The sequence below is a fragment of the Hipposideros armiger genome, unplaced genomic scaffold (genome assembly GCF_001890085.2).
Source record: "Hipposideros armiger isolate ML-2016 unplaced genomic scaffold, ASM189008v1 scaffold_290, whole genome shotgun sequence".
NCBI classification, from domain to species: domain Eukaryota; kingdom Metazoa; phylum Chordata; class Mammalia; order Chiroptera; family Hipposideridae; genus Hipposideros; species Hipposideros armiger.
In genome coordinates this window covers 657,132-673,344 of record NW_017731640.1, presented here as the reverse complement: position 1 = coordinate 673,344, position 16,213 = coordinate 657,132, and the positions used below count along the sequence as shown (strand labels likewise).

The window sequence follows — 16,213 nt, the reverse complement described above, 5'->3', positions numbered from 1 at the left end:
GAGGCTGGATGTGTGTTTTGGGTCACGTGAAGCGGTGGCAAGCTTCAGAACCCATATGCTGGCTGGGTAACTGAATGCAAAACTTGGAACGATGGGCCATGGAGAATTTTGAATTTAGCTGGAATAGAGAAGCCAGCAAAGCCCCCCGCCCCCCTCCCACCAGTTGGACGTGGACAGAGGATCCCATGTGCATTACAGCGCGTATCAGCATTTAACCAGGGCCGTCTGGGAATGTTTCAGAGGCGGGCCAGGGCCATCTTCCTTTCCAGAAGCCAGTCTCCGGCTCTTTAGGGTGGCGTCTGCAGAGAAAGGTGCTCCTAGGCCCCCCTCCCTGTGCACCGTGAACTCCTCCATTGAAAACTGCTCTGTTCTCCATTAGTCTCCACCCCACTCCCCAGTCCCAGCCCGTGTCTCCCATCCTCTGACCCCAAGTGCCTGCGGCATGCTGTGAGTACACCGTGCGCTGACGGTGGAGGTGCTTTCTGGAAGAAACACTTTCCTGGTGGAAACTGTCACTCTTCATACAGGTCTCCATGGCTTAGAGGCTCTCAGGATACAGCACACCATCAGGAGAAATGTGCTAACTCTCAAGATCAACAGCTCCGAGCTGCTTACAGGAGTGTGTGCATGTGTTGTGTGTGAATGTGCGTGTGTGTGCATTTGTGTGAGTGTGCGTGTGTGCTGTCATGAGTGTGTGGAGTGTGAGTGTGCATGCGTGCATGTGTGAGTGTGCATGTGTGTGTGTGGAAGGAGTTACTTTGAAAATTCTCCTCCCCATCTGACCTTGGAGGACAGTGGGCACATAGTTGATCTTTTGTTAGTTCACAAGGAAAGGCTGTGCAAGGACTGGCCATCCCATGAGTTTATGACACTGTTCACACCTCAGAGAGCCATGAGGGTTTACAGGATCCTTCCCTGGTGCATAGGACAAATCTGAAATCCAGGGAGCTTGAGTGTCATTTCTTCTCAGTTAAGTAGTGGCAGAGCCAGGACTCAAATGCAGGCTTCTCCCAGCACAGCCCACATTTCCCCCAGAAGATCAGAGTCGGGGCCCTTGGAAGATAATGCTGGACCTCCTCCCGGAGCCCAGCCACCAACTCCTGCTTCTGGGAGGACACCTTGCCTTTCCCAAACCCTTCTCTTTGTGAAAATCAGTGTGTCAATTTGGGACTATTTACTTCTGTGGTTTAAGAGCTTCAAAAAGGCCAAAAACTCAAGAGAAACCGTCAAAGGGAAGAGTTAAAGCCACTGCCTCCTGTCCCCTGTCAGTCAGGTCGCAGCCCTTCTCGGTCCCGCCTGGGAGAAGACTGCGGCACTCGTCAGAGCCGGTTAAGATCACATCATTACGAACGGGCAGGAATACGGGCTCATCCGACAGCGTCAGTTTATTGACTTGGACTGCTGCACTTATTATATTAATGAGAAGGAGCTGGAACTTGGGAAAGGCCGCCTGCGGAAGCTGGGCTCTTCCCAAGGCCTCCAAGCAGCTGACCCGGCCCCCTGGGGCCATGTGCCCGAGTCCAGGACATGCTCCCGGAACCGAGGACCAGGCTCCAAGATGGTGACAGCACAGAGCCAGAGCCCAGGGCCTGACATCTCCAAGAGGCAAGAGAAAGACCCTCTTTCCACAGCGAGGTTCTGCAAACAGCTGACCAAGTCTTGCACACACGTTTGGTGCGGCAAGAGAGTGAAGTAGTTGCCATTGCATCGTGACTCAGGAAGAGTGCCGGGGGTGCATGGGTATGAATTATGCATCCGCCCCATCTGTGTGCACCTACTATGTGGGGGTGCTGTGGTGGCAGCCACGTTGCCCCGGCAACCACTTCCTTTCCTGGGCTGCTGACCCACGGCTGGACTTATGCAAATCCCATCTCCCCCTGCCTCACCCTGCCTCTGTATTTGCTAACATGGGGCTGGCATGAAAGGGCATTAGTCATGCCATGGCCAGGCTGACAGGTGCGGTACCCAGCAGTGGCAGAGCGGCTGCCTCGGTGTCAGGAATAGGAGCCGTAATTAGAGCGAGGAACAGAATGAGCGTCAGACGAATTACCAGGCAGCAGATCATATTTGTCAGGAAGGATTGCATACATAAAAATTAAGTGACAGTACACGCCGGCATAATGAAAGAAAAATGAAAGATTTGCCTATACACAGCTCACAAGCTACAAGCAAGTGTCTCGCTCCAAGCAACGGCAGCAGCTGCAAGACAAATTGTGGGGCTGGGAGAGCAGGCCCTGCTCTCTCAGCAGTGGTGACAGGGCGGCCTCGGGCTGAGATCAGGGGTGGCAGGTGAGGCCAGCTCACACCCAGGACTGTGCAGGACCTCACACCACCTCTTGGGGCTGGGCAGACAGGTCTGGCTGGGGGTGACCTCCATCAGATACAGCGGTCAGGGCATGCTGGCTTTCCTAAGCCGCCAACCACTGGCCTGGTGACAGAGCATAAATTCCTTCCTCCTCCCTTCCTTGGTCTGGGTGCAGGGGACATAAGATTAGGCAGCCTTCCCTGATTTCAGGGTGCCCCCAGACCTGTGAGGGGACAGACACAGTCAGTCCCAGGGTGGCATGGTATGGGACTGGTAGAACCCTCTCCTGAGGGCCCACTGTGTGCAAGCACAGTGCTGGGCTCTGTGACAAAACTGCACTGAGGAGCCCAGTGCCCCTGGGGCCCTAGGGCCACCTCAGCCCCTCCCAGGGTTGCTGTTTACTTCAGTTTTCTGCAGTCATTGAACTCACCAGAGAGGTGAGTTAACAAAGAAGACAAGGCTTAAAAGATGTTTGGAAAACTTTTTGCTTTTTAAAAAATTATCCCACCAAGCCTTACTATCTCCATTTGACAGATGAGGAAACTGAGGCTCCGAGAAGGGAGACCACATTCCTGTAGTCGCCTGGCGAGTGGGCACTGGAGTCCTCGGGGTGTCAGTTCCTCTCCAGGCACAAGCCCGCAGCATTCTGGGAAGTGGGCTTGGGTCCTGACGAGCGCCCTGGGTGCAGGAACTCCCAGAGCACCGAGTGCCTGAACACTGGGGGTGGGAGGAGCCCATCCAACCTCACAGCCGTGGGCCAAGTGGGCCCTGGGGCTTGTCCTGGGCCATGGAGAAGGAGGATGGGGCTTCCTTTTCTTGTCGAGTGCCAGCATGAGCGTGCCCATGCCTGGCACCAGGTGGGCCCCATGGACCCTTTGCCAAGTGGGTAGATGGTCCTCAGAGCCAAGCATCCCTGGGAACCCTACCAGTGTGGTCACAAAGAGATGCATCCGTGGGCCTCCTCCTATCCATCCCAGCAGCCCAGGACACCTGGGAACAACTGGCCCAGAAAACCTGCTTCAGCAGGTAGATTGAGGTTCTGAGTGTTGACATCTGAGTAGAAGGTCCTGAGAGGTCACACCTGGCTGCCTTGTCTGCCACATTCCCGGCATTTCCAGAGGCACAAACTTAGAACCTAAGACAAGCTGGTGCCAGAGAAGGAAGGGGCGGGTCTCCAGGGGACTGCAAATGAGGACTCCATCAGGCCTAGGATACAACTTACAGCTTGCCCACTTGTTCATGCATTCACTCAGGAAGGCTTTGTGTCAGGCCCTGGGGCTGCTCGCCGGGAAGGCCCCTGGCCTCTGGAACTTACGGCCTGGAGGGAAAATCCATGTAGAGTTTTCACCAGGAACGGAGCCCTGTTCCAATAATCACCTCCCCGGTATGACCTGGGTTGGCGCTCTAGCCACCTGGGGGCGGCAGGCATCGCAGAGCAGGTTGTCAGAGGAGGAAGCCCAGGGCAGTGAGGTGAGCACCTTTGTGCTGCCCACGGGGTGGTGGGGGAGGGTGGGCGTGATGCCAAGGTGTGGCCATAGACCAGTTTTCCATCCGAGACGCCCTGCACCACCTTGGATGAGACCCCTACACCTGGAAACAGGGTGCTGTGTGGAGTTGAAGAATCGAGCCACCTGATTGTCACATTTGTTACAGCTACTCGCTCGTGTGGGAATTAGAAATAGGCAGATATTTTTTGTAGGCATGTAAACAATCTGAAATTAAGTGAACGCTGATAAAAGTACAATGTTTTCCCAACCTCGCTGCTTCTCCTGAGGACCGAGTGTAGCTCAGCATGGGGTCAGCTGGTAATTCATTTAAGCGGTGGGGATGGGCAGGACAGGAAAGGCCAGATGGGGCTGCTGCGGCAGTGGACTGGGGGACAGAGGAGAGGGGACTCCCTCAGGATGTGGGGCTGGCTGGGTGTTGGGGCTGGGGAGGGAGGGAGTGTCGCAGGGAGTGTCGCAGGACTGGGTTATGTAGAGAAGAAAGTGCCGGTCACACTGCCCCACGCTCAGGGAGCTCGTCTGTGGGTTCCAGAGCCTCCTTGCTGCTTCCGGTGCTCTCCGCCACCCTCAGCCCTCCTTCCCTTCGGTCACCCTCTCCCTCCCGGGGTCTCTGGGCAGCGGGGCCTTCTCAGAGCCCTTCAGCGTGCACATCCAGGGCTCCAAAGTGGGGGTGGGGAACCCCAGGGACCATTGCGCTCAACCCCTCCATCTCACCGATGGGGAAACCGAAGCTAAGGGGGGGGGAGTTCAGTTGTCTGCTGGTGAGTGGCTGGAGCAGGGTCAGACCGGGTGGGCGCTGCTCCCCATCGTCCACAGCCCAGCCTGTGCCATCCAGGATTCACCCCGAGTTCCCCTGTGGATGTCAACCAGGACACCACGTTTCTCCAGCCATTTAAAACACCACCATTTTCAGCACCACCATTTTCAACACCACAGACGCCAGCCTCTCCTTCATGTGAAATCTTTGCCTTTTTCACAGCTAATGAACATGTTTCAAACACCACGAGCATTTCAAACCCCAGCAAAGTTTGTTTTGACAGGAGTGGCGCATCTCCGGGAAGCGGGGGCCCCTTTAATCAGCCTCCGCTTTGAGGTCCCGCGTTCTCCTCTGATATCGGCCCGGTTTGAAATCTGGGCGTTCTAGGTAAAGACGCGGGAAGGTCAGGCTTTCTTAGGCTCGTCTTTCATATGCAGAGCTTGGTCCCCCACTGAGAGGAGAGGGAGTAGAGGCGGGAGCCTCAAGCTAGCAGATCTGATGGGGAGATTGCTGGAAGGGGATTTGAGACCCAGGCTGTGCTGTCTCTGCGTCTGAGCATCTCTGTCATACCGTGCTGCTGCTTTGCCAGCGGGAAGTGCCCACAGAGGACCCCCTGGGCCAGGACAAGGGACCGGGCCGGGCATGGCCTTCCAGGCAGCTCCTCCTGCCAGCTTCTCCCACCCCTCCCCAGAGCCACTACTACTCCCCTGAGGCTTGGGGACACATCCTCCAGGGCCCGCTGCAAGCTTGGAACTTCTTTGAAGTCTCTCATCTTATCTTTAAAACTCACGCAAGTTGTGCATTATGCTTCATAATGTTTGAGTATCTGTTGTCGTATAAAAATCGGGCGTTACCAACTTATTCCCAGGGGATGCTGGCAAAACAGGAAGGAGGTGCTGTGTTCACCCCCTGAAGCTTTGTACACCCCTGAAACAAGTTGAGGACCCCTTTAATGAGGCAGAGCACCCCAACTTTGAGACTTACAGACCAAAGTGGAGGAGCCCCTTCCTCGGGTCAGGGGACTGGAGAATCGGCCAGAGGCTGGGATGCCAGGACCTAATGCCAGGCAAGGATGGCGCAAATGTCCCTCAGTTAACGCTTCACAAATCCATTTGTTCCACTGATGTGTCTGAGCATCTGAAAGACTGACGGGTGGGTGAGGCCCTGCGCAGCTCCTCTCAGACTGTACCACACACCAGGACTTCCCGGGAGCTTGTAAGAGATGCAGGTGTCCAGGTGCCGGCCCTGGAGGTTCTGGTCCCACAGGTCTGGGGGGGGGGGTGGGGAGCGAGGTTTTTAATGAGCCCCTCCAGGGCATTCAGCTGCAGCCACTGATCAGTGCAGCCTCCCCTTGATCGACTGGCTCCTTCTAGAGTCTAGAATCTAGACACTTCCTCGAACATGCAACTCACTACCTCCTGAGGGGCCCACTCCTGGGACGGCCCAGCACAACATCAGGGCTCCGTTAACATTGGATACGGATGGATGGATGGATGGATGGATGGATGGATGGATGGATGGATGGACTGATGATGAATGGACAATTATAGATGGATGGATGGACAGATAGGCTGCTGAGTGGATGGATAAATGAGTAGATTATGGATGGATGGATGGATGGATGGATGGACAAACTGATGGATGTCTGGATTGATGGCATTGCAGCACTGGATCTTAGAAGAAAGTCCAAATTATATTTGGGTGTTTGCCTTTTCTCCCTTACACCAAGGGAAACAGGGAAAAGCAGGAAGAACAGTGAAGAGGTAGACAGAGGGAAAGGTGCACTCTCTTTCCTTTCTTTCCCATGTGCCCCAAGACTTACGGGGCGGAGGATCTAGAGCCCCAACAGAGGGAGAAAACGGTGACAGAACAGAGGGACAAACCAAATGCCCAGGCGCCGCTGAGCAGCGAAGCACTCACTGGCTAGGGGGAGGGGTACTTTAACTGGACCTTAAAGGAGCTCACCAGGAGGCAAAGGCACAGAGGTGAACTGGAGAACAGACTGGGGTTGGGGCTGAGGGGAGGTGAGGGGGGTAATGGGGGGCGCGGGGAGAGTACTCAAGCAGGGGCCAAGCATGCAAAGCCTTCACTTTCAGGTGGGCTTGGCCAAGGCAGCCCCAGGCCAAAGCCTGGCCACTCTGCAGGTCATCTCCCCAGAGTTCCTCCTATAGAGGCCCAGGCGGACCTAAACTGAGGGTGGCAAGAGGGGTCAGGACCAATCCACACTCCCAGTCAGCAGGGGGCTTGACGGGGGATCTTAGGGGTGCCATGCAGCCAGACAGTGGACACTGCTGTCCCTCATTGAGGACCGGGCCTCTGATCTCCCCCCATTGCTCCTGCTATCTCTGTGTGTCCCCTGTCAGCCCCAAGTGGCTGTTGATTGTGGGGGACGGTTATCGCCTCCTAGGCACGTCCATCCACAGCACCCTGGGCGCTGGAATCACTTCCAGTTTGGTCTGAGGTTCCCGCTGTTAACTGAGAACTGTTTGGATGTCACCCTGTGGTTTGGATATGACAAGTCATCCATTTCACACTTGCCCGTTCATTGTCATTTTGCTCCCTCGTGACCAAAATATACAAGGGGCTGCTACAGGGAGTCACAGTCTCCTTATAGAATCCCACATGGATTCATACGCTGACTGACAGCTCTTTCTGCTGCATAAGCAATTAGCCCCTGATTTCAGCCATGAAGTATGCATGTACGATGACACAGTTCTCAAACCATGTATTTAAGTGATGGCTGCTGTCCTTGTTCAGGGATTATTGCCATCAAAGGGTGCTTGGTGTCCTGATAAGGCAATAATCAGGCAGCCCTTCTCTGGCAGCCATCAGTTCACAATGCAAGAAAGAGTGTGAACACCGACTGTTTGCTATTTGATAACTTGTGGATGGATTCATTGACTCAATGAGTAGATGTTTATTAGGCACCAGCTGTGACCTGCCCTGGGCTCTTTGGTAAACAAGGTCCTGCCTCCTGGGAGCCCAGAGCAGGAATTCCCCCCACACTTCCTGGCCGCGACAAGTTGGGTGTGACAGAATGTCGCATGTACCTCCAATGCCATGAGAAAAACAAGATCAAGTTTTCTAACAGCTTTAGTAAACGTTTTTTGATGTAAAGGATTGTCCTGGATGTTGAGATTGAGTTTTCTCTTATTCGAGGGTCAAACTGTCTTCTCTTTTTAAAATAATAGCGACACTAAATGGTAGTTGGGGTTTTGTATTTTTTTAACACCCTTACTTGGCAAAATTTAGTTGCTCTAAAACATCTTTGGTCCATGAAATCCTGAAGCTTTCCAGGTCCGCTCAATGCAAGGCCTCGTGTGTTTCTGTGGTGTTGGACATCCCTCCTTCTAGGGGCCTAAGCCACATCTCAGGCTCAGCCTCTGCCTCTGCCATGCTGGATTCCAGCTCCCCACACAGACTTTGGCCAGGACAGCAGCAATCACTGTCACCGTCACATGGTATCTCTAGGCCACTGAAAATGTCCTCTGTATAGCAACGTTTAAAATCAGGTCCTAAAGCCTCCAGAACAATCATCCTCCAAATGCACTGAGATCAGAATCTCAGGTTACAAATCTCTAGTTACAAATCCAGATTCCTGGGCCCGTCCTCAGCCCTTCCAAATCAGCCCTTCTGCTGTAGCTTGCATGCCTCTGGTGATGGGGAGCTCACCTCCTATCAGGAAATCTTCCCATCTTTGCATATTTCCAGATCTTTAAAAGTCTGCCCCCTCTGCTTTTTAATGGAGATGTGATATATAAACAGTAAAGCTCCCCTCATGCCCTTTCCTGATAACTGCCCCATCGAGCAGTTTTTCCTGATCTTGATAAAAATGGAATCATAGCATGTGCTCTTTTGTGCCTGGCTGCTTTCACTCACCATCATGTCTGGGAGATTGATCTATTTTGTGGCATGTACCTGAGGTTTGTTCTTGTTCATGGCGGTTTAGTATTCCATTGTGTAAACAGACCACATTATCAGTCTATCCATTCTGTTGCTGATTGACATTTGTTTCCAGTTTCTGACTATTACAAATAAAGCCACTTTGCACATTGTCAATCACGTCTCTGGATGGACAGAAGCACTTATTTCTGTTGGGCGTATACCTAGGAGTGGATTGTAAGGGTTCCAGTGCTCCATGCCTCACCAACCTTGGTCCATCTCAGTCTTTTTAACTTGAACTGTTCAGGCGGTGGGTGGTGGTACTTCACTCTGTCTTTAATTTGCGTGGCTCTGATGAGTAATGAGAAAAATAATGTAGTTTCCTGTGCTTATCGGCCATTTGGATATCCTCTTTGTGAAGTCCCCCTTCAAGTTGTTTGCTAACTTGAGGGAGGGGGTTGTCTTTTACTTATTGATTTTCAGAAGTTTTCAAATGGATTCTGTCTATGAGGCCATTGTTGGACATATGTGTTGACACTGTTTCCTCTCAGGCTGTGCCTTTGACCTCTCTAAACAGTTTTTTTGGTTAAACTGAAGTTCCTAATTTTAATCAAGTCCAGTGTATTGATCTTTTCTTTTATAGTTAGTGTCTTTTCTGCCCTGTTTAAGAAATCTCGGGCAACCCCAAATCTGGACGTGCCCGATGGTGCCAGCTCAAGGTGGTGGCTAAGAGCTCCATTTCTGGAGCCTGAAGATCTGGGTTTGAGCCCAGCCCTGCTGCTTTTCTGAGCCTGTTTCCCCATCTGTAAAATGGGGGTGCCTCCTCACGGGACTGTTAGGAACACAGACGAGCTAGCACACGTGACATGCTTGCTCAACCTTAAGAGCGGTGGCTTTCTCACCGTGGAGAGCCTTGTCTGGGCTCTCCCGGGGTTCAAGCAACCACCTAAAAGGACATTTGGTCGGTTGCTGCCCAGAGCCTGGCTGCTGCGTCCCACTCCCCTGGCCTGTTGGCAGAAACACCAATCCCCAGCTGCCCAGCCGTGAGACGGACTCTCAGGGCGTTGTGGGTCCCTGTCGCCAGGGGCTTTTAGTGCCCTACCAGCGTGGGAACCCCCAATCTGGCCCAGCCCTCCCATTTGAAAGAAGAGGGGACAGGAGGAGAGGGAGAGGGGCCGCCCAGGGTCCCAGTGAAACTGAGGGGGGGGGGTCTCTCTCCAGCCCCCTTGCCCCCCTCCCCCATGCGCATGCGTCATAAGCACTCACCCGCTTGCTGTGTTGCAGTGGGGACGCCGTACTACATGTCACCGGAGAGGATCCACGAGACCGGCTACAACTTCAAGTCCGACATCTGGTCTCTGGGCTGTCTGCTGTACGAGGTGAGCTCGGCGGTCTGGCAGGGCGTGTGCGGCGGCAGCCCAGCCGGGGCAGTGTTCACCCCGCCAGCTCAGGGCGGCAACTCAGGGATGCGTGACGTCCGCTTGTGGCATCGGTACCATCCGGATCCTGTCCTTCACCCCACTTGGCCCAATGTCTGTCTGATTAGCAGTGCTGGGCGGGAGGAGGTTGTTGGAGGGGTGGCCCGTGGCAGGCTGGGTGCTGTCTCTCTCTTGGGTTGCTCAGATCTGGAAGAGAGTCAGACTAGAAGCAGACAGGGAGTCCAGTGTCTGCTTGTGTGATGGAAGGAACACAGGCGGGTGGTCTGGTTGCCCCACATCCGCAGCTTCCCCTGCCTGAGTTTCCCTGCTAATCAGGCCGATTTTGTTCAGCCGTGTGTGTGTGTGTGTGTGTGTGTGTGTGTGTGTGTGTCCGTGGAATTTGGGTGAGAGAGACACAGGGTCCTGGTGTGGGCCCAGACATTGGTCAAAAGGACCTGAGTTCAAAGCTCAGCTCCCCACTCACCCGCTGATGGCCCCAGGGCAAGTCAGCACCCCCACTGGGAGCCCTAGTTGCCCCAAGTATAAAATGGCGTCACACTTGTGGATGGTGGCTGGCTCAGAGAAGGCCCTCGGGCAATGCAGGGCAGATCTTGGAAGCGTTGTTTGTCCCTCCTCGCTGTCCGCAAGCCCGCTGACCCAGTGCAGGCCCAGCGGTTGGTGTTTGCTGCCGCCTCTGGCAGTGAGGCTCTGCAGCCGGCCACCCTTCCCTTTTTGCTTTGGTCAGAGGGAAGCCAAAGTGCTTTGGCTCCTGTCCATGTGGAGATCTCAGCTTTGTCCTCCTGCCCTCGTGAACACTGTTCCTGGGTCCTTATTTTTCCATTCTGCGTTTGGGATTTCCGTAGGCCATGTCCTGCTCTGTGAACCATGAGGGTCTCCAAACATAAACCAACAGAGATGCAGGCTGACCAGGGTGAGATGGGTACCCATGTCCCCAGGGCTGGTGGGAGGATGGCAGCTGGCCCCCTGTGCTCATGCCAGCCCAGCTCCCTGTCCCCGCCTTTGTCGGCTCCTGGAGGCAGAGGCAGCCTGCGCAGGCCCACGGCACCTGCCTGGGTGGATTCTGGGCCAGGAGGCCTTCTGAGTCCTCGTCTTGAGCGCTTTCACGCATGTCTGACAAGGCAGCATCCACGTTAGTGGCTCCCCAGCATGGAGGCTCTGATTCGCTGGGTTGATTTATTTGTTGGCAGTGTGTGGGGCCACGCAGCTTGCAGCCTGGGAGGGACATATCGGCAGTGGAAAGTCAATGAAATCAATCAGTCAAGTCCTGCGGGCACTGACGTCCTCAGGGACAGCGGGCACTGATCTCAACCTAATGGCCCTGGGCCTCCCACAGAATGGGGCTTGCATGGCTGCCGTGGCCGGCCGTGGCCAGTCCCTCCGAGGATGATAGGCGGCATGGGCTCTGCCACCCCTCTCCATACTCCCTGAGCCCTGCGGGGAAGTGAAAGCAGATGTTTTCCCAGCAGACAGGAAGGGAGACGCATCTGAGCCCAGGGCTTGGTAATTGGAAGGGAACGTCCTGCAGACACGACCGGAGCCCCCGCTGCACACCCTGTGGTGTGTTCCAGGGGGCCAGCCTACGAGCTGTGACTGAGGCTCCCCCACCCACTCCAGACCTTGTCTGAGGATTCAGTGCAGCCCTAGGGGAGCACACCTGGGCCAGGGTGGCCTGGGGCCTGAGGTGACAACACAGAGCCAGAGAAAACCTGCCCTAATGGGGACAGGCCTGCCTTTCCCTGAGCGTCAGCCAGAGCTGGAAGGATCAAAGCCCCTTTTTGGTTTCCCAGGGCTACTGGAACAGGTGACCACAAAGTTGATGGTTTCACTCAACATAACATTATTCCCTTACCATCCTGGAAGCCAGAAGTCCAAAATCAGTTTCACTGGACCTAAGGCAAGGTGACATCAGGGCTGGTTTCTCCTCCCACCTACAGTCCTAGGCTCATGACTCCATCTCATATCACTCCGTCGACATAACTCCTCCTCTGTAGTCAGATGTCCCTCTGCTTCCCTCTTATAAGGACACTAGCGGTTACATTTGGGGCCCACCTGGATCACCAGGGATAACCTCCCACCTGGGGAACCCTAATTTAATCACACACCCCCGAATCCCTTTTGTTATATAAGGTGCACATTCAGAGGCTCCAGAGATTAGGACGCAGACCTCTTTAGGGGCCATTATTCAGCCCACCACACCCCCTTTTCCTGGGCATCCAGATGTCCCCAAGGACCTCCTGAGGTCACCTTAAGATACTGATGTTGACCCACGGCTAGTGAGGAGGCACCACAAAGCACTACATCTGGCCTGTGCCCTCAGGGGTAGGTGCCAGGTGGGACCTGTCTTGAAGAGGTCAGCATAGGAGAAACATGCCACACGACTCAGCAGCTGGAGCAGCACCTGCTGGAGTGAATCACGAGAATCACAGCAGATGGGTCCCAGCCGCTGTAAGGGAGGAAACAGGCTCAGAGAGGTGGATAGACCTCCCGGGGTCACAGAGCAAGGAAGCGACAAAGACAGGTCCGGATCCCCAGGCTCTCTGTCAAAGCTCGCCCTCCTGTGGGCAGGCGCCAGGGCCTCTACCTTCTTAGCCACCGGGGAAGGCGTGACCCTGGTGGAGAGAGAGACAGGGCCTCTGCCCAGAGCCCCTGTGAGGGGAAGGAAGTGACTTCACAGCTCCCCCTCAGCTCAAGGGAGCTCCCAGCAGAGATGCCCGAGCCTGACGGTGTTGGAAGGCCCCGTGCTTTATTTTCATTACCCAGCACGCCCCGTGGAGGCGCCCAGCAGGCTGCCTGGCTCTGCAGAATTTATTTATCTGCACAGGAGCTGAAGGAATTGGCTCATTTGGTGCCAGCCCCAGGATCCTAAGCTGGGGGACCTCTCACAGCAGCCTCCAGGGGCCCATGTGGGACTCAGACCCAGCAAGAAAGGCGGGGAAACAGACCAGGGGTCAGCTGCGCCTTGTTTGGAATTCTGGCTTGAACTGGAGAATGGTCTGGAAGCCCCCTTGCCTCATGGGGTGCAGGGCTGCAGACTGTTTGGCAAATGGCCTCTGGGTTCAGCCTTCACGCCAGAATGTGATGGGGAGATATTGGTGACGAGAGGGGTGTCTGAGGCCCTCACAAGGCGGGAGTCAAAGGCAATCGCTGTCCTCTCTGCAGTTAGAGTCCCCTTCTCCCTCTGACATCTCAAATCACACACCAGCGTCTCTGAGCCCTCCCAGCGGGGCAAGTGCCCACTCTCGCATTTCTCTGGCTATGAGTCATCCCGATAACGCCAGACAGAGGAAGTTCTGCATTTGAAGGGCAGCACTGAGAGCCATGGCTTTGGCAGTTCCAACGAGGCAGCCAGTATCAGCCCCAAAGAGCAATTCCTCTTCTCTTCAACCAGTCAGAGGTGGGTGGTCGCCTGTACGGGGAGATCTTGCCATCCGGGGTAATTGTTCTATCCCAGTGTCTCGAGCAGCCCCAGAGGTTCCTTCACAGCCCAATGCCCTGATCTGGTTGGAAGGCCAGTGGCTGGCAGCTGGAGGGGGAGTGGGCGGGTCAGCACTTCCACTAGAATCTACATTTATGGATGGAGATGCCCCTGCTAGGGAGCTCTCTCAGCCTCCTCTGGCACGGCCCACTGCTGATCCTGTCCAAGAAGCTTTTCTGAGGGGCAACCGGATAGCTCAGTTGGTAAGAGTGCAAGCTCTGAACAACAGGGCTGCTGGTTCGGTTCCCACATGGGCCAGTGTGCTGCGCCCTCTACAGTTAAGATTGTGAACAACAGCTCCACCTGGAGCTGGGCTGCTGTGAGTGGCCGGAGGACGGCATGGGCTGTCGTGAAGCTGCCGTGGGCTGCTGTGAGCTACCGTGAGCTGCGGCCGGTAGCAAGTGTGAGTGGCCAGCAGCCAGCGAGAGCTGCCGTGAGCCACCGTGAGCGGCCTTCTGATGACCGGCGAGCAACTGCCTCAGCCGGGTAGAGTGCAATGATCATAATACCACCATGGGCCCGTGAGCTGCGTCCTCCACCGCTAGGCTGAAGAACAACGGTGGGGGGGTGGGGAGGGTGCCGGAAAGGAGGGAGACATGATCTGAAGGGAGTGGTGAATGTAAGGCTCGCCCCTCGCCAATTTCTGGGGCCTTTTTGGAATCACAAACATCAAGGTGTGTGCAAATCAGCAAAGACTGGCCCGGCAGGGCACATGAAGAACCAGGGCCTGCGTTAGTGGAGCAAACTTTTCAACATCCTGTCTGCTCTGAACAGAAACGCTTTGCAGGAAAATCCATCTTAATCTCCCTCACCCCTGCCCGGGCTATGACTTCGAAGGGCGCCCAGATCACCCCAAGTGACTGCCCTGAGCCTCAGCTGCTCTCTGCTGTGGCAACGGATGGCCTTTTGAAACTGCCCAATTAACGCTTTGCACCCGAGGTTCTCATTTTAATTATTGGAAATGCATCACCCAAGTGATGCCATTTTGCACCCAGTGGTAAAGCCAGCTCCCAGTTGGGCTGGTGGTGCCTGCAGTGGGCAGGGCCTCAGCACACTCATCCTTTCCTGCCATGTGCCAGGGCCACTCACTCCATGCAGCCCTCCTGAAAGGGGTCCAGACCGATTCCCAGCCCTCTCAGAGGGGCCCAAGCCCTGGTCACGGGAGGAGCGAGGTGAGGCTGGCCCCGAACACCCACCTGAAAGCACTCGGCCTGGCCCAGGCACCTGGGCCCATAGGAGCTGCCCGGACAGACTCCCAGACTTAGAGGAAACCCCCATATCTCCAGGCCACACTGAGGCCTCCCCAAAGGCCATTCATTTGTAAAACCGAGGACACTGCCTGGGCTCTGAAGCCCCCTGGGCCCTTCTGAAGGAGGCAGGTCCTGCTCTTGGGGTCACCAGACCTGTTCACAGGGGTGAACAGAGATTGGGAGCAGACCAGGAAAGTAAAGCCTATGGGCACCCACAAACCCAGCTAACATGGGCTTCTCCCTGCCCCATGGTAGGGCTCGCTGGGCCACCCTCCGGGGCCTGAGGACAGCGAAGAGTCCTCAAGTATCCCAACGCCCCATCGCAGTCAGAGCCCAGGAGTCCTCCGCCGGAGATCTGTGCGGAGTTGGCCTTGGCAGCCTGGCTCCTCCGAGGGAACAAGGGCCAAGCGGACAGGCAGGCACAGTTACCCGACGGCACTTCATTAACAGGAGGCGCTGGGCCGCCTTTCGGGGGCGGGCAGCAGTGAGCGGGAGTGACAAGAAGCACTTGAATCCCATTATGGATTAATCAGCAGATGGGGCTGCGGGCACCGTGCTGGGCTGCCATGCCGCTGCGTCACGGAGCCGCCCCCCCCCCGGTCCCCCACGCCCCCTTTGAAGACACCCCACAAAAGTGCTCTGAATGGCGGGGTGGGAGTCTGGGTGCCCTTCAGAAGGAGGAGGCCTGGTAGTTCCCTGACTGGGCAAGAACCCGCTGGGGCCACCACAGTCATTTCGCTTCCCAGGCCCCAGGAGCAGCCCTGCCTCCAGGGTGGAGCCTGTGCCACCGGCCTCATCAGAGATGGTGATGGCTCAGCTTGTGACACCTCCTCCTGTGCCAGCCAAGCCTCACCACAGCCCTGCAGGCGGAGCCTTTGCCCATTTTATGGACAAGGAAACCAAAGGCCACACAGCAAACGAGTGCTGAGCTGGGAAGCAGTGGCTGGCTGCAAAGGTTGCTTCTCTTCCACCCTGAAGCAGAGGGTCCCAGGTCCCAACATCCAGGGGTGGCCAGTGGCCTGCCCTCCTCCTCCGGCCTACCCTCCCTGGTGATGTCTGGGTCTCCCGGTTCCGAGACAGCAGTAGCGAGGCCCTCAGACAGCAGCTCTGTAGTGGGCTGGTAAAAACACTAGAATGAAAGTCAAAAATGAAATGCCTCACCTCCCCCCACCAAGATGTTAGTCCTTAGGTTATTTCCTAAATTTATTACTTATATAGACATCCTCCCACGGGTATCTTTGGAATTGCTTTTTATAAATATAGGCCGATGCACCAGAGAGGCCCTGCTGGGCCCAGGAACCAACCCCAGGGAGCTGAGCCTTTGTTTCCCCATCTGCTGTGTGCACATGACCCAAATCAGCCCTTGAGAGCCGAGGCGTGAGGCGGGGCGTGGGCTGGCCCCCAGTACTCAGCTGCCCCTTCCTTTCTCACTGCCTTTAAAATGTTGCCACTGAAACCCTTGTCCCATTTAATTTGCTTATGTAACAAGGATCGTGGTAAACTGCCACTTGTGTTGAATCCCAGCTACCTTGGGGTTTGGGGGACGTCCTGCTGGACGGTTACTGTAGTGAGGCCCGGAGAAGGGCCACACCCCAATCTG

At 55.5% G+C, this 16,213-nt stretch overlaps 1 protein-coding gene across 3 annotated transcripts in view; it reads left to right on the top strand.

Moving 5' to 3' along the window:
• Window positions 1-16,213, top strand: part of NEK6 (NIMA related kinase 6) — a 50,397-nt gene that overhangs the window by 29,192 nt on the left and 4,992 nt on the right. For all 3 annotated transcript variants that reach the window (XM_019658824.1, XM_019658825.1, XM_019658823.1), the window contains exon 8: window positions 9,734-9,828. In XM_019658824.1, coding sequence (XP_019514369.1) covers window positions 9,734-9,828 — 95 coding nt within the window. The remainder of the gene's footprint in view (window positions 1-9,733; window positions 9,829-16,213) is intronic.